This window comes from Scyliorhinus torazame, chromosome 20 (assembly GCF_047496885.1).
Source record: "Scyliorhinus torazame isolate Kashiwa2021f chromosome 20, sScyTor2.1, whole genome shotgun sequence".
Taxonomy (NCBI): domain Eukaryota; kingdom Metazoa; phylum Chordata; class Chondrichthyes; order Carcharhiniformes; family Scyliorhinidae; genus Scyliorhinus; species Scyliorhinus torazame.
Genome location: NC_092726.1, coordinates 8,312,536 through 8,333,907, shown reverse-complemented (window position 1 = coordinate 8,333,907; position 21,372 = coordinate 8,312,536). Strand labels below are relative to the sequence as shown.

The following is a 21,372-nucleotide window of genomic DNA, read 5'->3' as shown; positions in this document are numbered from 1 at the left end:
TGTATCTGTCCAATTCAGATACTTTCCACCAGTTCACTTACTCAAAGGTCTAACCTCGGTGTCTTTTAATAGTGAGGAGACACGCACATACAAATTCAATACCCTGTTTTAAACCAGGTTTAATTAACAATTAACCCAGAACTTAACCCAAAATATAGAATATTAGAAACACCCAAGATTCAATTCTACTACCCACAAAGGTAAGACCATTCAATCATGGTGGATATTGTCTCATCCCCATTCTCCTGCCTTCTCCCCATAACCCTTGATCCCCTTATTAATCAAGAACCTATCTATCTCGGTCTTAAAGACACTCAGTGATTTGGCCTCCACAGCCTTCTGCGGCAAAGAGTTCCACAGATTCTCCACCCTCTGGCTGAAGAAATTCCTCCTCATCTCTGTTTTGAAGGATTGTCCCTTTAGACTGAGATGGTGTCCTCTGCTTCTAGTTTTTCCTACAAGTGGAAACATCCTCTCCACGTCCACTCTATCTAGGCCTCGCAGTACCCTGTAAGTTTCAATAAGATCCCCCCTCATCCTTCTGAACTCCAACGAGTACAGACCCAGTGTCCTCAACCGCTCCTCATACGACAAACTGGATTGAACTGTGTGTCCGGTTCTCGAGTCCCTCTGGTTCGCCGTCACAAAGGTCAGTCTCGCTGGGAGCTCCTTCCTTCCTTCCACAATGTCTCCAGTGCCTCTGCCTGGGGTCTTTGCTGCTGATGTGCCTCGGGTGCCTCTTTCTATCCCCTCTCCCTTCACGTCCTTTTGTCATTTCCTCTGGCTTTCTGCCAATGAGGCCTCGGGATGGGGCCTGCGCACCCAGTGGTGGGGTTGCCAGGACACCCGAGCCCGGCCCAGGTGTCCACCCCTGGTGGTGTGGGCTTCACATAACCTGTCCCCATACAAGGTAACAGCAGAAACTCGAGAGTCTGGCTCGATCTGGGCTGAGGACAATAGACGGGTGCTTGTCAATAGGGTGCCATGATCTCCTGATGGATGATTGACAGGTGTGTTCCAGACATGTTTCTGGAAGTTGGTCTGTGGGTTGTGTATCGGTCAAGTCTGAATTCCCAGCAGCCTGCCTGAGGTTCGACTGCAGTTCAAGTTAAAATGCCCAATTCTTGAATTTAATCCAATTTAATCGGGCTCAAGACTAGTTACCACAGTATTTTGACATTCCTGATTTGTCGTCAATGTTTTTGACCTTGTTCTGACTGAGCGAGGCTGTTTGAGTGTGGATGATGGGAACAGACGTCTTATCAATCAGATGGTTACGATCTGTTCATGTCAATGACCTTGTTGGGGGGAAAGTGGTGATGTGAATGTGAACAGAGACAAATAAGGAGTTCCAGGGACACCTTTGCGAGGTTGACTTCAGGATGGAAAGCGTGGTGTTCCCAAAGTCACTTGAAACTCCTTTCAAGAACTAAAGTAACTTTTTTTACACTACTTGATTTAGAGTTCAACGCTTATTGCCATGGTAAACAAATGGATTATTAAACTACACTCACGGACACTATCTCTATACTCTAACTATATTCTATCTTCTATAGTGCTACTATGCACGTCACTCCAGTCTCCTTGACCTCTCTCCCAGAAACCTCGGAGTCAGTGCCTTTTATAGCACGGTCCCTTAGCTCCATCTAGTGGCTAGTTTTAACATAACAGTAACTGTTCACAGGCTGTACATTTGCATCATGTCACAACCGGGTGTAAGTGAGGAGTTTTGACACTGAACAATGAGGAGAAAAAAAACGAGTTTAAAATGTCCTAAATTTGGAGATTCCATACTTACATTTCTTCCTCCAACGAGTCGGAACTGTGAACCTCAGCCAGGGCAATGTTGGGAGAAGGCAAGTTCAACAACTTGCTCAGCCAAACACTCTCGAGCTTTTCAGGGCACAAACTCACCGTTTGAGCTCAGAAAACCCAGAAGAGGTTCAGAGGAGGTTCGCTCAACATGTTCCTGGGATGAAGGCCAACCGTAGGAGGGAATTTGCAGCAGGCTGGGCCTGAACCCTTTGGAGGTCAGAAGAACGAGAGGCGATCTGATTGAAACGTAAGAGACCCTGACGGGTTTGCTCGGGGTAGGTCCTGGGGAGGACGGGGGGGGGGGCTGTCCCCCCTTGTGCGGGACACAGTTTAATAAAAGAGATCTATCTTTTGAGACAGGGATGAGGAGAATTTTCTTTTCTGAGAGGATCACTCCTGACAGCAGTGGAGGCTGGGTCATTGAATTTATTCAAGGCTGGGTTGGACAGGTATTTGATGGACAAGTGAGTCGAGAGTTATGGCAGGCCGGAGAGGGAAGTGGGGCTGGGACCACAAGCAGGTCAGTTGTAATTTTATCAAGTGTGCCGACTTGTATATATTCTAGTTTATTCACCAAAACAAGCACTAATGAGACCACGTGTGGAGTATTGAGCCTTATTTCAGGAGGAATGGAATTGCGTTGGAAGCAGTTCAGAGAAGGTTCACTAGCCTAATAATGGGTGGATTGTCGGATCACGAACGGTTGGACAGGCTCGACTTGTGGTCGTAGAAGGATAAGAGGCGTGCCGATCGACAGATCCTGGCGGATCTTGACAGGGCGGATGTGGGGACCATAAGATGTGGGACCAGAGACCGTTATTCGGCCCATCCAGCCTGTTCCGGCATTCGTTGAGACCATGGCAGTTCTAATGGAGAATATTTCCTCTTGTGGGAGAATCTGGGACTGGAGGTCACCTTTTAAAAATAAGGGCCGGCCCATTTAAAATGGAGATGAGGCTGAATTTCTCTCTCTCTCGGGGGGGGGGGTGAGGGGGGGGCGTCTCCGGAACTTTCTTCCTGAGAAGGCGGTAGAAGCAGAGTCAGTTTTTAAGGCCAAGCTGGATAGATTCTTGGTAAACAGTGGGGGGGGGGGGGGGGGGGGGGGGGGTGAAAGGTTATCGGTGGGGGCGCGGGTGGGAGGCGGGGTGCAGATTTGAGTCGGCCGTCGGACGAATCGTGATCTTATTACATGGCGGAGCAGGCTTGAGGGGCAGAATGACTGTCCCCTGCCCATGTTCATTTGTTCCTGGACCGACATACACTCATTTACTCTCGATACCTTCTCTCTTTTCTCTCTCTCTCTCGCTCTCTGCCGTGCCTTGCGGTTCCCACAAACATGAAACAATGCCTCTTTTAGGCACACATATCAGAGTTGGCATTGAGTCCTCTTTGCACAATGTGCTGGGGAATGATACCTTGTTGTTTTGACGCAGCGATCATCGTGTACGTGTGACAAAACGCAGTTGCTGAATCGCATGGGAATAAGAGAATAAAAAACTCTCTCTCTCTCTCTGGGTTGTAATTGATATAACCTTGTTTGCAGACCCAATGATCATCTGTTTTGCCTCTTCTTCCACCGACCCCCCCCCCCCCCCACCCCACCCCACTTTCTTTCTTTCTGGAGTTGGTAGAAATTCTGTTCAGAACATCACGTCGGATTTTGAGGTAATTTAATATCTGCCCGGTTTTAAGGTATGCACTGTTGATGTGGGATCTGTCACAAGCGAATGATTATTCTCCAACACTTCATCCCTCCTCTGGGGATCAATTAGATTAATCTTTATCTTTCAAAGGACATCCGAATACTCTTCTTTGTAATTATTGGTTTCCCTGGCACGCAACCTCTTGTTGAGCAGTTTCTGTTCATTTCAATTATTTTTAACCCCTCCCTGTGGCTCCAGACACGGTCATTTTAATCTTATCCAAAGACTGATTGCCATCTCTGGTAAAGACACAGCAACATGATGGCTATCTCTATCCAAACACCCTGGGCATAATTACCTAGGCCGACAAGTGGACTTCAGTTCAAATACACAAAGGCGAGGGTTGAAAGCTAGCTGAGAGAGCTGCCCAGTGTCTGTGTGTGTGTCTGTCTGCCTGTGTGTCTGTCTGCCTGTGTGCTGCGAGAAAAGCAGCTGGAGGTTTGCCACACTGAAGGTGACACTGCAAAATAGCCTGCTTTCGACTGAAACTCTCCCTCTGACTGTGAAAGTCGACCAGCCAACAGAAGGATCGCAGCCGGAAAAATAACTTAAAATCTCTTTACTGAACTACAGAACACCTGAACCGAAGAATCAGCTCCTCGAATCAACCTGTATCAGCCGCAACATGTCATCATTTACTCCTCGCAACTGAAGGACCCTTCCATCCAACCTTCCATTTGTATTCACTTACTGCAGGACTCAATTCTCACCTTCAATCTGTATGAATGTAGTTGCATGTGTTTTACTATTTCTCCTTACCTTTAGAGTTGTTAATAAACATACTCTACCTGAACCCCAGAAAGCCTGGTTAACTTGGCTCCTTTTAAAACATAACTATTAGGTGTGGAAAGGGTTTCCGAGGGAAAGGGGACCTTGTTAGATTAAACCGCTGTTGTTCCCAGCAGAGGGGGAGGAAGATGTCGAGCAGTGCGGTGGAGATTTGCCTGGTCAGACACATTTCTAACGAGGGCAGTGTTCCCAGTCCCCAGCTCCTGATCACGGTGCCCTGTTCAGCCAGAGCGCATTGAGCTGTCATTCCTTTTGTAGTTGACTGTGGGCATTATCCACCAGCCCCATTCCCCCCAAAACACAGCTCTCACACCAGCGTGGGTTCAATTCCCCGTCCCGGCTGAGGTTGCCCACGAAGGCCTCGCCCTCTCACCCTGGCCCCTGGCCCGAGGTGTGGTGGGTGACCCTCAGGTTAAACTTCCACCAGCCAGCTCTCCAAGGGCAGCTCGCCTTCTGCGGGACGGCGGCGACATTTACACGTAAACCGAGGACCCAGAGTGAAGGGGATTGGAGACACAGGTGGCGTGCAGACTTTATTTTCCAGCAGTGTGTTTCTCTTCCACCCGTTCTTGCGACGTGGGCATCATCGCCAAGGCAGGCGTTTGAAAAGGGAGTAATCTGGAATGCAATGTCTGTCAGACCGACTCAGTGAAAAGGGAGTCAGACACACACTTGGAAAATCCACCGTTACAGGGCAGTGGGGAAAGAGCGGGTGAGTGAAACTAACTGGGTAAGTACCAGCTTCGGCTCAATGGCATCCTCCTGTACCCGCATGGAAGCATTGCCAATCACTGGTCGGGCACAGGTGGCTAATGTGTGCCTACTGAATGTGAGAAGGATTAGAAGGCTGAGAGTCTGATTCAAAATGCATGAGATGATCGCCTGCTGCTGTGTAGGCACGTTGCCCCTTCGTGTCCCGAACCATGAATCCGGGAAGCTGGGGATCCTGTGGCTAAATGGCCACCAATTGTGTTCCCTTTGTGAAAATGGAAATGCCTGGTTTGCCTTTATGGAGGGCCCCACTTGACCTCAGGATTCCCCACAGCGCTCTTTCTAGATGTTCTGCACTCCCTTAAGTGCAGAAAGCCAGGCAGCCAAATTGCGCACAGCAAGACTCCGCAATCAACACGGTGATGGAGACCGCGTGAGCTGTTTTGTTTTTGAGACGCCGGTAAAGAGATAAATATTGGCCGTGATCCGGTCAGGAATTCTCCTTCTCCTCACGGGAATGTTGCCCGTTGGATCTTTTCGAGCTGCTGGGGGTGTCCCTGAGTGACATGTGTCTCTGTGAGCCCTCGCTGGGCACGGCCGCCCCTCTCCCGGCAGTGTTCTGAATCCTGACTCCGCCCTGGTGCAGAGTCACAGACTGCGGCACAGAAAAGGCCCCTCAGCCCAGCACCTCGGCGCTGGTGAAACACAACCACCGAACCGTCTAACCCCATTTCCCAGCACCTGGCCCACAGCCTTGCCTGCCCTGGGACCGCACATCTAAATACTTCTCTCATGTTCTGAGGGTCTCTGCCTCCACCCCCCCTTTCAGGCAGCGAGTTCCAGACTCCCCCCCCCCCCCCCCCCCCCCCCCACTCTGGGTAAAAAGGTTTTTCCTCACATCCCCTCTAACCCTCCTGCCCCTCACCTTAAATCTCTGCCCCCTGGTCATTGATCCCTCCACCAAGGGGAAACGTTTCTTCCTGTCTACTCTATCTGTGCCCCTGATAATTTTATACATCTCAATCCCCTCCCCCCTCAGTCTCCTCTGCTCCGAGGAAAACAACCCCAGTCTATCCAATCTCTCTTCATAACTAACACTCTCCAGCCCCGGCAACGTCCTGGTAACTCTCCTCTGCACCCTTTCCAGTGCGATCACATCCCTCCTGTAATGTGGATTCCACACAATACTCTCGCTGTGGCCTAACCAACGTTTTATACAGTTCCAGCATAACCCCTCCCTGCTCTTAAACTCTGGGCCTCGGCTAATAAAGGCAAGTTTACCACAGGCCTTCTTAACCCCCGTGTCCACCTGCTCTGCTACCTTAAGGGACGGGTGTACATGCACACCAAGCTCCCTCTGATCCTTCCCAGTGTCCTGCCGTTTATCCTGTATTCCCGCGCCTTGTTGGTCCTGCCCAAGCGTATCACCTCCCACTGATCCGGATTGAATTCCATTTGCCCCTGATCAGCCCGTCTGACCAGCCCGTCCACACCCTCCTGCGATCGAAGGCTCCACAAAGACCAAAGCATCTTTTTAACTTTTCCCCCCCCTGCAGGCCACATTGATTGAGGGACAGACGTTGAACAGGCCACTGAGGTTTTGACGCAAAGCTTTCAAACATACGCGGCTCAATCCTATTTGGATGTGAGTTGAGGCTGACTGAATGCATTTTATTGAAACGAATGGAAGATTTTGACAGGAATTGAATGAGATTACAACATGCTGCCAGATGGTGATTGGTGGGTGGCACTGGTCAGTTGTACCATGACCCAAGGGCTGGAGACCAAGGACAAAGCAGCTTGATGGAATCCCGGTGCAGTATCTTCACATTCAGGTCAGCCTGGCTCCAGGGCTCATACTTCACAGAGGATGTCAGGGTTGTCTTTACTATAGACCTTGTACTTGCAAAGCCTCTTGTCAAAGATGGCCTCACAGTTACTTGGGACATCTGGGACTTGGGAATAGCTGGCAGAGGAGAGAAAAGGACAACGGCATTAGTTCATCACAGTCCCACGTTCACACCATCACTGTTTCCCACCTCGGCAACATCACCAGACATCCTGGGTCAGTGCCCAAGGCGGACAGTACAGAACCAAGGGGAGAGGACGGAGAACGTGCAACTTACTCTGTACAGCAGATGGCAGTCACCTTGCCACAGTAACAGGTGTAGCAGTCTTCACTTTTCCACATCGCTCCAACCTTGTAGGACATCCCACCGTCCATGCAGTCTGCGAACAGGAAGCTCACCGTTAACGTAGCCATTTTCCGACTTGCCCCCAAACAGCCCTGACCTTCATTCAGGATGGACACCTTTTACCCGCACGTCCTCTGTACAGTGAGTGACGTTTCCCTCCCGCTTCCCACTTCAAAAAACATCCAGATTATAAACTTCCCATCCCTGGTTTTCAAATCTTTCCCTGCAATGAAAACTCCTCCAGCCAGCAATCCTTCACAACCCATTAATTTACCTCTGCCATACGCGCTCCGTATGTAGTTTGATACAAAATCTTGTTCGATCATCCTGCTGTGAAATACCCTGGGAGGTTCCACCTTGTGAAAGGTGCTGTGTCAATGTAAAGTTATTATTGCTGTTGCCTTGACGGCCAATTCTAAAACCATACCTGCAGGACGTTGCATTGCGAAGGCCGCACAGCAGAGAGGCCTCACAGGCATTGATATGGAGGGAGCGGGGTTGTCTAACTTTGGGCACAGCTCCATTTTAAAGTCACGGGGGGCACAAATCCCGGCATGTGGTGAGAATCCGGGAACAGGCCCGAAACCGGATTTGTGCGGGCGCCAAACAGTTTGCGACGTTCCCGGCCATTCCAGCAGATGTTACCGGCCTTGTCTCCCCGGAATCGGAGCGGGACACAGCCCGGAGGTGCTGGAGGAGGCCCCCTCCCCTGGGCTCCCCGCGGGCCGTGACACCCTGCGAGACCTAACCAGGTCTTGTGAGGTGTTGCGATCTGGCACGGCTGGTTTGCGAACCCACTGAACCGTGCCAACGCCGGATCTAACTGGCTCCCGGTATCGGCCAGGGGGAGAGCACGGAGAATGTGCAACTTACTCTGTACAGCAGGTGGCAGTCACCTTGCCACAGTAACAGGTGTGGCAGTCTTCACTTTTCGGAACGGCACCTGGGGGAGGGCGGATGTCTCCCAGGCCATTGGAGAGCCCTGGGTGGTCAGGGACAGGGCAGGCTGCCCTCCCTGGCTCTCCCCCAGACACCAGGTACCTTGGCACTGCCCGGTTCCCAAGTTGGGAGATCCTGGGAGCCAGAATCCCTCCCTAAGTGCCTGCTCGCCTGGAGAGAAAGTCCCCGGGGCCCGCGAAAGGTGACTCAGTGTGCTGAGATAGCAGGTGGGGAACTCGCCAACAGAGCAGGGGAGAGACTCCCAGACAAACCCGTCACAAACGACACTTGGGGTGGGATTCTCCGGCTGCGCCTACCCGGCGACCAGAAATTCCCGGTCCGCGTTCTGCCCGTGGCAATCCTGCGGCGGAAGAATCCCGTCCTTAGAAACCATTCCATTGTATCGTCCGTCCCCCCCCCAATCGGGTTCACGCCCAGCGAGGGCACAAAATCAATTGCCGTTCATATGAATATTCAAAATCGTCTCAACACGGAATCTTCCGGGAACGCGCAATGTTCCCACCTGCCGGCGTGACGTAGCAGCAGCAGGGGCCGCCAATGATCGCCGGAAACGGAGACCAGGCATGGTGACCACACCCAGGGAGGGGTTGGGGTGCTTGGAGGCTATTGTTGCCCTCGGGTAGTTGGGGACATGGCAGGGGAGTGAGCTGGTACTGCCCCCTGGTAGCCGTTTTGGCACCGCCAGGGGGGAGTGCGAAGGGGTGTGGCCTGAAGGGGGCAGGGCCGATAGGGAGACCCTGTGGGACTTTGGATGGCAGCAATGCTGGCAATCGAGTCCCGATGTCCGTGGTTCTGGGGGGGGGGGTTAACTTCAGTTTGGGATGGGGGGGGGGGCCCGTTGCAAATGGCGGCCCAATCTCGGTGAAGCCAGGCTTGCCGCCATGTTTTGGCCCTGTCCCTCGCAAACACTCCCCTTTCCCCTTCAAACAGAGTGGCCAAGTCCGGGAAGATCTTGTCGGGAAACCTGTCTGCTGCTGTGCCCCTTCTCCCGTGGCCGGCAACTCTTTTTATTGTCAACACACTGCTGCTCTCTAGTGTTGAGGGCTGCAGATGGCAACTGACAACAACAACCGTCCTCTTTCGAAATAAATTCAGAGCATCCAATTATTTTATTCCAATTAAGGGGCAATTTTAGCGCGGCCAATCCACCGACCCGGCACATCTTTTTAGGTTGTGGGGGCGAGACCCACGCAGACACGGGGAGAATGTGCAAATTCCACACGGACAATGACCCAGAGCCGGGATCGAACCCGGGTCCTCAGCGGTGAGGGGCAGCAGTGCTAACCACTGCGCCCACCGTGTCGCCCCCAACCAACAGCGTTCTGACACTCTGAGTCAGTCAGTGTGTGGGTGAAACCCATTGAGTTCACATTTACACACACACACGCACACACACACACGTGTAGAACACTAGCAGGAGGCCATATTACCCCTTGAACCTTCTGCACCTTTCATTACTATCATGGACCGACGGGCTTGAACGTTGACCGCCCAACCTCTCACGCAAGTGTATCCTTCCTTAAACAGAGGGAGCAAAAAATATTCTGCTTCTCTAATCCTCTGGATTTTCTCACACTTGCCCACATTGTACTCCAGCTGCCACCTTGGTGCCCACTCCTGCTGCCCTGCCTGTGACCCTGCCAGGTTTGCCCAGTCAGTGTGGTGGTGTGTATTGGTTTATTTACTCCCTCACTACCAGCAATGAGCGACGTTGTGCCGCCGTTCCGCCTCAGGCACCAATAACGTGACAGGGAAGGTCCACTCGACTGACTCCTGGGACGAGGGGCTTTATCTCGGAAGGAAAGGTTCAGCAGGTTGGGGCTACACCCATGGGGTGAATCAGACAGGTTTTCCGGCGAGGGAGTTGAGGATTAGGAGGGGGCAGACGGCAGAGTGGAGTTGAGGCCACATCCAGGTCAGCCGTGATCTTATTGAATGGCGGAGCAGGGCTAGGAGCAGGCTCGAGGGGCCGAGTGGCCTTCCCCTGCTCCTAAGTCTTATGTTCCTGTGTGTGGGGCCCCTGAAGTATGCAATCGAATCACGTTCCCTCTTGTTGCAGTTCAAGTGGCAGAATGTCATTATTGTAAAGCCCCCCAACTGTTCAATTAAATGGGGAGCACGGTGGGACGGTGGTTAGCACTGCTGCCTCACAGCCCCGGGGCTCCGGGTTCAATTCCGGCCCTGGGTAGCTGTCTGTGTAGTGTTCGTACGTTCTCCCCGTGTCTGCGTGGGTTTCCTCCAGGTGAACAAAGAACAAAGAAAAGTACAGCACAGGAACAGGCCCTTCGGCCCTCCAAGCCCGTGCCGACCATGCTGCCCGACTAAGCTACAATCTTCTACACTTCCTGGGTCCGTATCCCTCTATTCCCATCCTATTCATGTATTTGTCAAGATGCCCCTTAAATGTCACTATCGTCCCTGCTTCCACCACCTCCTCCGGTAGCGAGTTCCAGGCCCCACTACCCTCTGTGTAAAAAAACTTGCCTCGTACATCTCCTCTAAACCTTGCCCCTCGCACCTTAAACCTATGCCCCCTAGTAATTGACCCCTCTACCCCGGGGAAAAGCCTCTCACTATCCACCCTGTCTTTGCCCTTCATAATTTTGTAGACCTCTATCAGGTCGCCCCTCAACCTCCGTCGTTCCAGTGAGAACAAACCGAGTTTATTCAACCTCTCCGGTTTCCTCCCATCAGTCCCAAAAGACGTGCAGGTTCGGTGCATAGGCTGCACTGAAGTTGCCCGAGTGCCCAGAGATACGGAGGTTAGGTAAAGGGATTATCGGGATAGGGCAGGGCGTGGGATAAAGTAGGGTGCTCTTTTCAAAAGTTCGGTGTAAACATTATGGGCTTAATGGCGTCCCTCTGCACTGTGGGGATTCCAATGATAAGTATCATTGAAGAATGGCAATGTTGTGTGTGCAATAAGACAGCGAAATACACTCATTATCTCTGCCACGTCAAAGAAGAATTGTGCTTGGAGCAAAAAGGTTTCCAATCATCGAGCACCTCTCACACTGAAGTACTTTCCAGCCAATCATGGCCTTTCCAATTTGTCCAGTTAATTTGGAGACAGCACGTTTCCACAAACATCAATGTCATTGTGACCAGGTAATCTGATTGTTCTCAGGTTGACTGATGGGAGAGTAATCTCCCCTGCATTGTTGGAGGTGTTCATGTGAAGACTGTACTGCATCAGAACACCCAGGATTGTATTCGTTCATGGGACGTGGGCTTTCCTAATTGCCCTCGAGGGAGCAGTTAAGAGTCAACCGCATTGCTGTGGGTCTGGAGTCACGTGTAGGCCAGACCGGGTCAGGACGGCAGATTTCCTTCCCCAAAGGACATTCGTGAACCAGGTGGGTTTTTACGACAATCGATAGTGGTTTCATGGTCGTCATTAGACTTTTAATTCCAGATATTTCATTGAATTGCCTCTGGCACGGAGTCTGTCCCTGTTGCTCAGAAGGGAAGGGGGGAGAGGAGCAGAGCATTAGTAATTGGGGACTCTATAGTCAGGGGCACAGATAGGAGATTTTGTGGGAGCGTGAGAGACTCACGTTTGGTATGTTGCCTCCCAGGTGCAAGGGTACGTGATGTCTCGGATCGTGTTTTCCGGGTCCTTAACGGGGAGAGGGAGCAGCCCCAAGTCGTGGTCCACATTGGCACCAACGACATAGGTAGGAAAGGGGACAAGGATGTCAGGCAGGCTTTCAGGGAGCTAGGATGGAAGCTCAGAACTAGAACAAACAGAGTTGTTATCTCTGGGTTGTTGCCTGTGCCACGTGATAGTGAGATGAGGAATAAGGAGAGAGAGCATTTAAACACGTGGCTACAGGGATGGTGCAGGCGGGAGGGATTCAGATTTTTGGATAACTGGGGCTCTTTCTGGGGAAGGTGGGACCTCTACAGACAGGATGGTCTACATCTGAACCTGAGGGGCACAAATATCCTGGGGGGGAGATTTGTTAGTGCTCTTTGGGGGGGTTTAAACTAATGCAGCAGGGGCATGGGAACCTGGATTGTAGTTTTAGGGAAAGGGAGAATGAGAGTATAGAGGTCAGGAGCACAGATTTGACATCGCAGGAGGGGGCCAGTGTTCAGGTAGGTGGTTTGAAGTGTGTCTACTTCAATGCCAGGAGTACACGAAACAAGGTAGGGGAACTGGCAGCGTGGGTTGGTACCTGGGACTTCGATGTTGTGGCCATTTCGGAGACATGGATAGAGCAGGGACAGGAATGGATGTTGCAGGTTCCGGGGTTTAGGTGTTTTAGTAAGCTCAGAGAAGGAGGCAAAAGAGGGGGAGGTGTGGCGCTGCTAGTCAAGAGCAGTATTACGGTGGCGGAGAGGATGCTCGATGGGGACTCTTCTTCCGAGGTAGTATGGGCTGAAGTTAGAAACAGGAAAGGAGAGGTCACCCTGTTGGGAGTTTTTTATAGGCCTCCTAATAGTTCTAGGGATGTAGAGGAAAGGATGGCGAAGATGATTCTGGATATGAGCGAAAGTAACAGGGTAGTTATTATGGGAGACTTTAACTTTCCAAATATTGACTGGAAAAGATATAGTTCGAGTACAATAGATGGGTCGTTTTTTGTACAGTGTGTGCAGGAGGGTTTCCTGAAACAATATGTTGACAGGCCAACAAGAGGCGAGGCCACGTTGGATTTGGTTTTGGGTAATGAACCAGGCCAGGTGTTGGATTTGGAGGTAGGAGAGCACTTTGGGGACAGTGACCACAATTCGGTGACGTTTACGTTAATGATGGAAAGGGATAAGTATACACCGCAGGGCAAGAGTTATAGCTGGGGGAAGGGCAATTATGATGCCATTAGACGTGACTTGGGGGGATAAGGTGGAGAAGTAGGCTGCAAGTGTTGGGCACACTGGATAAGTGGGGCTTGTTCAAGGATCAGCTACTGCGTGTTCTTGATAAGTATATACCGGTCAGACAGGGAGGAAGGCGTCGAGCGAGGGAACCGTGGTTTACCAAGGAAGTGGAATCTCTTGTTAAGAGGAAGAAGGAGGCCTATGTGAAGATGAAGTGTGAAGTTTCGGTTGGGGCGATGGAAGGTAGCGAGGAAGGATCTAAAGAGAGAGCTAAGACGAGCAAGGAGGGGACATGAGAAGTATTTGGCAGGAAGGATCAAGGAAAACCCAAAAGCTTTCTATAGGTATGTCAGGAATAAGCGAATGACTAGGGAAAGAGTAGGACCAGTCAAGGACAGGGATGGGAAATTGTGTGTGGAGTCTGAAGAGATAGGCGAGATACTAAATGAATATTTTTCGTCAGTATTCACTCAGGAAAAAGATAATGTTGTGGATGAGAATGCTGAGCCCCAGGCTAATAGAATAGATGGCATTGAGGTACGTAGGGAAGAGGTGTTGGCAATTCTGGACAGGCTGAAAATAGATAAGTCCCCGGGACCTGATGGGATTTATCCTAGGATTCTATGGGAGGCCAGGGAAGAGATTGCTGGACCTTTGGCTTTGATTTTTATGTAATCATTGGCTACAGGAATAGTGCCAGAGGACTGGAGGACAGCAAATGTGGTCCCTTTGTTCAAAAAGGGGAGCAGAGACAACCCCGGCAACTATAGGCCGGTGAGCCTCACGTCTGTAGTGGGTAAAGTCTTGGAGGGGATTATAAGAGACAAGATTTATAATCATCTAGATAGGAATAATATGATCAGGGATAGTCAGCATGGCTTTGTGAAGGGTAGGTCATGCCTCACAAACCTTATTGAGTTCTTTGAGAAGGTGACTGAACAGGTAGACGAGGGTAGAGCAGTTGATGTGGTGTATATGGATTTCAGCAAAGCGTTTGATAAGGTTCCCCACGGTAGGCTATTGCAAAAAATACGGAGGCTGGGGATTGAGGGTGATTTAGGGATGTGGATCAGAAATTGGCTAGCTGAAAGAAGACAGAGGGTGGTGGTTGATGGGAAATGTTCAGAATGGAGTACAGTCACAAGTGGAGTACCACAAGGATCTGTTCTGGGGCCGTTGCTGTTTGTCATTTTTATCAATGACCTAGAGGAAGGCGCAGAAGGGTGGGTGAGTAAATTTGCAGACGATACTAAAGTCGGTGGTGTTGTCGATAGTGTGGAAGGATGTAGCAGATTACAGAGGGATATAGATAAGCTGCAGAGCTGGGCCGAGAGGTGGCAAATGGAGTTTAATGTAGAGAAGTGTGAGGTGATTCACTTTGGAAGGAATAACAGGAATGCGGAATATTTGGCTAATGGTAAAGTTCTTGAAAGTGTGGATGAGCAGAGGGATCTAGGTGTCCATGTACATAGATCCCTGAAAGTTGCCACCCAGGTTGATAGGGTTGTGAAGAAGGCCTATGGAGTGTTGGCCTTTATTGGTAGAGGGATTGAGTTCCGGAGTCGGGAGGTCATGTTGCAGCTGTACAGAACTCTGGTACGGCCGCATTTGGAGTATTGCGTACAGTTCTGGTCACCGCATTATAGGAAGGACGTGGAGGCTGGAGCGGGTGCAGAGGAGATTGACCAGGATGTTGCCTGGTATGGAGGGAAAATCTTACGAGGAAAGGCTGATGGACTTGAGGTTGTTTTCGTTGGAGAGAAGAAGGTTAAGAGGAGACTTAATAGAGGCATACAAAATGATCAGGGGGTTGGATAGGGTGGACAGTGAGAGCCTTCTCCCGCGGATGGATATGGCTGGCACGAGGGGACATAACTTTAAACTGAGGGGTAATAGATATAGGACAGAGGTCAGAGGTAGGTTCTTCACGCAGGGTGGACAGTGAGAGCCTTCTCCCGCGGATGGATATGGCTGGCACGAGGGGACATAACTTTAAACTGAGGGGTAATAGATATAGGACAGAGGTCAGAGGTAGGTTCTTCACGCAAAGAGTAGTGAGGCCGTGGAATGCCCTACCTGCTACAGTAGTGAACTCGCCAACATTGAGGGCATTTAAAAGTTTATTGGATAAACATATGGATGATAATGGCATAGTGTAGGTTGGATGGCTTTTGTTTCGGTGCAACATCGTGGGCCGAAGGGCCTGTACTGCGCTGTATTGTTCTATGTTCTATGTTCTATGAATTTAAATTCCATTACCTGCCGTGGTGGGATTGGAACCCGGGTCCCCAGACCGTTGTCTCGGGTCTCTGGATTATTACCCAGTGATAACACCACTGTACCACCGCCTCTCCACAACCCAAAGATGTGCAGGGTAGGTGGATTGGCCACGCTAAAATGCCCCTTCATTGGAAAAACATAATAATTGGGTACTCTAAATTTATAATAAATTTGAAAAAAAGAAAGGACATGTTTGTGTCAGACTCATTCTGCCTCAACGTACAACTATTGGAATGAACAGCACGTTCCATCTTCAGGGTGAGCCATTAAAGCAAGGCCCTCACTGCTGACCATGAAAGACCACCTGGCACTGTTTTGTACAAGGGCCGCGGAGTTGACCAATATTTATCCTTCAATCAACGTCGCACGGACAGGTGATTTGGGCCATGAGCACCTTGCTGTTTGTGGCATCTTTGCCTGCGCAAGTGGGCTGCCACTTTCCCGGCACCGAATAACTTCAAAAAGATTTGCTTTCCTGTCTTTAGAGAAGCGAGTGAGCGGTGTGGGGTCTCCACACTTCCTCTCTTCCCCCCCCTCTCTCTAAAACGTGGCGGTATCTCCCTGAGGAAATCCAAGGGTGTGCGGTGGGGGCGGGGGGGTTGAAGAATTTAATTCAAGGACTTACCTGATTTACCTGCTTCTGTTTTCATGACAAATTTGCAATCAGAGTCACACAAGTCGATGGTCAAGAGAAGGAGAATGAGGCACACGAAGACCTTCTGTCGAGATAAAGAGGTAAGGGTGAAAAAGAAAAAGAGAAACCGTGTCCTGTCCTTTCTCCTCTTCACCTTCCTCTCAAAACAATCCCATTGATGTCGCCTTAGACGGTCGCCCCGTGGCCACCCCCTCCCATCCCCTATCCGCGGGTCAGAATGCCATGATTCAAATCGAGAAATAAGAACTAGGAGCAGGAGTAGGCCATCTGGCCCCTCGAGCCTGCTCCACCATTCAATGAGATCATGGCTGATCTTTTGTGGACTCAGCTCCACTTTCCGGCCCGAACACCATAACCCTTGATCCCTTTATTCTTCAAAAAGCTATCGATCTTTATCTTAAAAACATTTAACGAAGGAGCCTCAACTGCTTCACTGGGCAAGGAATTCCATAGATTCACCACCCTTTGGGTGAAGAAGTTCCTCCTAAACTCAGTCCTAAATCTAGTTCCCCTTATATTGAGGCTATGCCCCCTAGTTCTGCTTTCGCCCTCCAGCGCCAGTACACCCGTTCTCGGGTAAGGAGACCAAAACTGAACACAATACTCCAGGTGTGGCCTCACTAACACCTTATACAGTTGCAGCATAACCTCCCTAGTCTTAAACTCCATCCCTCTAGCAGCGTAGGACAAAACTCCATTCGCCTTCTTAATCACCTGTTGCATCTGTAAACCAACTTTTTGCGACTCATGCACTAGCACACCCAGGTCTCTCTGCACAGCAGCATGTTTCAATATTTTATCATTTAGATAATAATCCCTTTTGCTGTTATTCCCACCAAAATGGATAACCTCACATTTGTCAACATTGTATTCCATCTGCCAGACCCTAGCCTTTTCACTTAAACTATCCAAATCCCTCTGCAGACTTCCAGTATTCTCTGCACTTTTTGTTTTACCACTCATCTTAGTGTTGTCTGCAAACCTGGACACATTGCCCTTGGTCCCCAACTCCAAATCATCTGTGTAAATTGTGAACAATTGTGGGCCCAACACTGATCCCCGAGGGACACCACTAGCTACTGATTGCCAACCAGAGAAACACCCATTAATCCCCACTCTTTGCTTTCTATTAATTAACCAATCCTCTATCCATGCTACTACTTTCCCTTTAATGCCATGCATCTTTATCTTATGCAGCAACCTTTTGTGTGGCACCTTGTCAAAAATATCCCGGCTGACACTCGCACTGCGGAACTGAGGGAGTCCTTTTGTTGTTTTGTTTCTTTTTAACTCTTGATGGGCATGTTGCTCATCCCCATTTGCACACGTTCTCATCAGGGAATAAAGAAATGCTGCCTACATTGTTTTCATTGAGGCGGGGATTAGGTTCCCTTCCGGGAGAGGAGGAATACCTCAGTCCCACAGTGCCCTGCAGAATTCTCACTGGGTTCCTCTTTGCTCTCACACAGTCACTGTGGGACCAGTTTTCCATTCGTGGCACAGTGTTTCAGGGGCACTGAGAGCCCTGCGTCGCCTCACTGAGGGAGCTGCCTTTGCTGATCCACCACCCTCTGTGCGCAGAAGGTTTCTCCTCATACCCCCCCCCCCCCCCCCCCCCCCCGCAAACTGGCCTGACTAGGGTTTGAAGCTTTGCCTCTGACCCCGCCATGTGGACTATCTGGTGATACGAGCTCAAACGGTGCTATAAAGCTACCGCAGACGTGTGTAAGTGTGGAATGGAAACGTACTCTGACCTGAGGCATGATCGCTGCTGATGAATCTTCAGCAAGACCCCTGTGGGAGATCCTCCTTAATTCTGTCCCTGATGGTCTTCGCAGGATCTCAGCTAATCTGCATCGATGGTCGACGTCCAGAAGTGAACTTCCTCCCAATTTTTCAATTCCCGATCAGAACAACGCCTGCAACATGAATCTCGGAGGAGCCTCTATTGCCTCGTCGGGAACTGAAGAGAAATGAAAGGTGCCCTCCAGCCAGTGCGAGGAATGAAATAACGTGCTCTTATATAGGGACTGATATCACCACCCGACAATGTCCCAAAGCCAAACAAGTGCTTGTGAAGCGAGCTCACTGTTATCTCAGTAAAAGTTGTGCTCTTTTTGGAACATTGTACTCCCAATGACAAGACAATCTGTCTTTAATGCTGGTTGAAGGGTGAACATTACGCAGAGCACAGGGAAAAAAAACCTCCAAAGTTCTTCGTCAAAAAGAATGCCGTCTCGCGCCCACAGGCCAGGACTGGCAATGCAGCAGTCCCTCAGCGCTGCACTAGGGGTGTCAGCGAGGCCAGGCGATGGGCTCCAGTTCCTTGCCGGGGGTGGTGAGGGGGTGGGGGGGCGGGGGGGTTGCGAAGGGTTCGAGCCCATGGCTTCACGGTGAAAGAGCAGCAAACCCAGTCAAAAAAGATGCTGGTCGAATCTTCCAGTCAGGATGTGGGCCTGTCTTCGTGGATATCCTCTGGGAAGCGTGGGAACGCCGAAGAGGTTGGAAAATGGGAAGTTTCACCAAAGGGAAACGTCACGTCCTCTCATAAACGTGCACTTTGGGAAATGTGCACTTGAAAGGCTGCGGTGAACATGGTAAGAGATTCTGGTCAGTGACCTGTGTTTGAAGGTTTCTCTGCGATCGAGAAGAGGATTCACATCTGCTGATGAACACAGGAGGACGAGGAGACGCGAACTACACCGGTAAATGTCTAGACCTCCAGGGCTTCTGGGACGAAACGCGCCCAATGAGCTTTAAAAATGGCCCCCAAAGGTCACCTGACCTTTTTCCATCACAAGGAAGCTTTCAGAAGGTTCTCAGTGGGCTGTGGCGAGGGGGTGCTCAGGCATGCAAAGCCCTCAAATGGACGCTGAATTTCCCCGAAGCTGGCAAAACCTTTTCAACACTGCAGCTGAGGAGGGGATTTTGGATTGGTCAGCTGGGTGACCCTATCAATTAACCAACTGAAATCAAATAAACGGTGGGACGAAGCAAAAGGGGCGGCCCCTGAAAGGGATGCGGCCTTAAACAAAAGCAAATCACAGATGAAACTGAAAACATCAAAGCAGGTGGTGATTGAGAGGGTTGATAACGCGCCTCAGCCCCCGCGGTGCCCACTGGGCATGGAGGTTCTTGAGGGTGCCAGTTGACTCCACCTGCGCTCTCTCAGGCACACCTGGCCGTCAATGTAGCTGCGGTCGAGGGGCAGGCAGTCAGGTCAGACGACCACCTTGGCCGCCCGCTGCCCGGACCTGTTTTTTTTTAAACAATATTTTTATTAATGTATTTGCAAAACTTTTATAACAATAACAAAAACATTAACATTAACAGGGTAAGATGAACATTTCTCCATCGGACCCAATCTTCACGCACTTCAACCATCTGGCACCTACCCGCACTCCCCCCACCACCCCGCGCCCCCCCACCCCCACCCCCCTCCCCCCCACCCCTTCAGAGTGCTGCTTCTGCCGACATTTTCATTTTCCCCGAGAAAGTTGACGAACGGCTGCCAGCTCCGGGTGAACCCGACCATTGACCCTCTTCCGGCGAACTTTATATTCTCGAGACTGAGAAACCCAGCCATGTCACTAACCCAGGTCTCTACACTCGGGGGCTTCGAGTCCCTCCACATTAACAAGATCCGTCTCTGGGCTACCAGGGAGGCAAAGGCCAGGACCTCGGCCTCTTTCGCTCCCTGAACTCCGGATCGTCCGACACTCCAAAGATCGCTACCTCCGGACTCGGCACCACCCGAGTTCCGAGCACCGTGGACATAGCCTTCGCAAACCCCTGCCAAAACCCTCTGAGCTTCAGGCATGCCCAGAACATGTGGACATGGTTTGCTGGGCTTCCCACGCACCTCGCACACCTGTCCTCTACCCCGAAAAACCTGCTCATCCTCACCGCCGTCATGTGTGCCCGGTGGACCACCTTAAACTGTATTAGGCTAAGCCTGGCACATGATGAGGAGGAATTGACTCTGCTTAGGGCATCCGCCCATAGACCCGCCTCTATCTCTCCTCCTCGCTCGTCCTCCCACTTGCCCTTAAGCTCCTCCACCGGGGTTTCCTCCGCCTCCAACAACTCTTGGTAAATATCCGACACCTTCCCCTCTCCCACCCAGGTACCGGACATTACTCTATCCTGTGTCCCCCGCGGTGGCGGCAGCCGAAAGGCCGGCACCTGTTTCCTCAGGAAGTCTCACACTTGCAAATATCTAAAACCATTCCCTGGCCGCAGTTTAAATTTATCCTCCAGCGCCTCCAAGCTGGGAAAGCTCCCATCTAGCAACAGATCCCCCATCCTTCTAATTGCTGCCCTCTGCCAGCTCTGGAACCCGCCATCCAGCCTGCCCGGTACAAACCTGTGGTTGTTACAAATTGGGGTCCAGACCGACACACCCTCCCTTGCCCCAGATCCTCAGTGCTGCCACCACTCTCGGACTTGTGGAGTATCGGGCCGGCGAGAATGGCAGAGGTGCCGTTACCAATGCTCCCAGACTGGTGCCTTTCCATGGCGCCGCCTCCAACCGCTCCAATGCAGACCCCTCCCCCACTACCCACTCTGCCTGGACCTGTTAACGACAAGTTTGACCAGGCCCAGCAGCAGGCTGACGAGGAGACCCTCCGCCTTCCCTGGCCCTCTCCACACCGGCTGCTCGTGGATGAGGAGTGTGGAGTGATGCGCTATCAATTACGGCGAGACGAGAGTAGAGAGTAATCGAGGCTTTATTACACTGAGATGTGTGGCCTCCTACAGCTGCTCCGAAATGGCTGCAGTTCGGGGAGCACACACATTTATACTCCGCCTACTGGGCGGAGCCAGCAGGCAGGGATCTACCCCCAAACCTGTAGTACAGGGGCCTTACCGTAATACCCTCGTATGCAGTGCAGTATATACAATATAATACAACAGTGGGGACTACCACATGGAGCTGAAGTGTGAACAAAATGGCAACAAAAGGTTTGTTATAACCCCAAATGAGGTCCCGGGATTAGAGCCATACGGTTTCCCATGAGCTTCCCCTTTAAGGGGGTGGGGCTTCCCCTTTAAGTGGGTGGGGCTTCCCCTTCACCAGGAGAGCCCCAGCTGTATAAAAACCCCAGCCTGCTTGCAGGTTGGGGAAGGAGATCCTCTGAGGAAAGTGGAGGAGTATTGAAATTAACTGTGTGTAAGTTTTTAAACTATCATCCGTGTGTTCTGCTAATCGTGGACTGAACAAATAACTGAAAAGGGAGTGCTGTCTGAAACCACCGACATAAGCGTGGTCCATGGACTCCACAAGGCTTTGGCAAAGGCAAACCGGTGAAAATAAAAGTTGTATGGGACCACTGGACGCAACGTCCTCCATCACATCAGGTCCCTGATGTTAAGGGGGAGGATGCCACCATAGAGGGAGTCTATGGGATTACCACTTGCCTTATCTGGCATTTTGTCC

General features: G+C 51.0%; 1 protein-coding gene across 2 annotated transcripts; it reads right to left on the bottom strand.

Moving 5' to 3' along the window:
- Nucleotides 1-6,668: 6,668 nt before the first annotated feature.
- LOC140396734 (beta-microseminoprotein-like) lies at nucleotides 6,669-17,922 on the bottom strand. 2 transcript variants are annotated; one of them, XM_072485481.1, is made up of 4 exons: nucleotides 17,681-17,922; nucleotides 15,903-15,996; nucleotides 7,145-7,247; nucleotides 6,669-6,984 (listed from the first exon to the last, which is right to left on the bottom strand). In XM_072485481.1, exons 1-4 carry the CDS (start codon nucleotides 17,693-17,695, stop codon nucleotides 6,873-6,875), a joined length of 324 nt encoding a protein of 107 aa, XP_072341582.1. In that variant the 5' UTR covers nucleotides 17,696-17,922; the 3' UTR covers nucleotides 6,669-6,872. The 2 variants fall into 2 exon arrangements, with proteins under 2 accessions (XP_072341582.1, XP_072341583.1); XM_072485482.1 differs by having other exon boundaries at nucleotides 17,687-17,921.
- Between the last annotated feature and the right edge of the window lie 3,450 nt (nucleotides 17,923-21,372).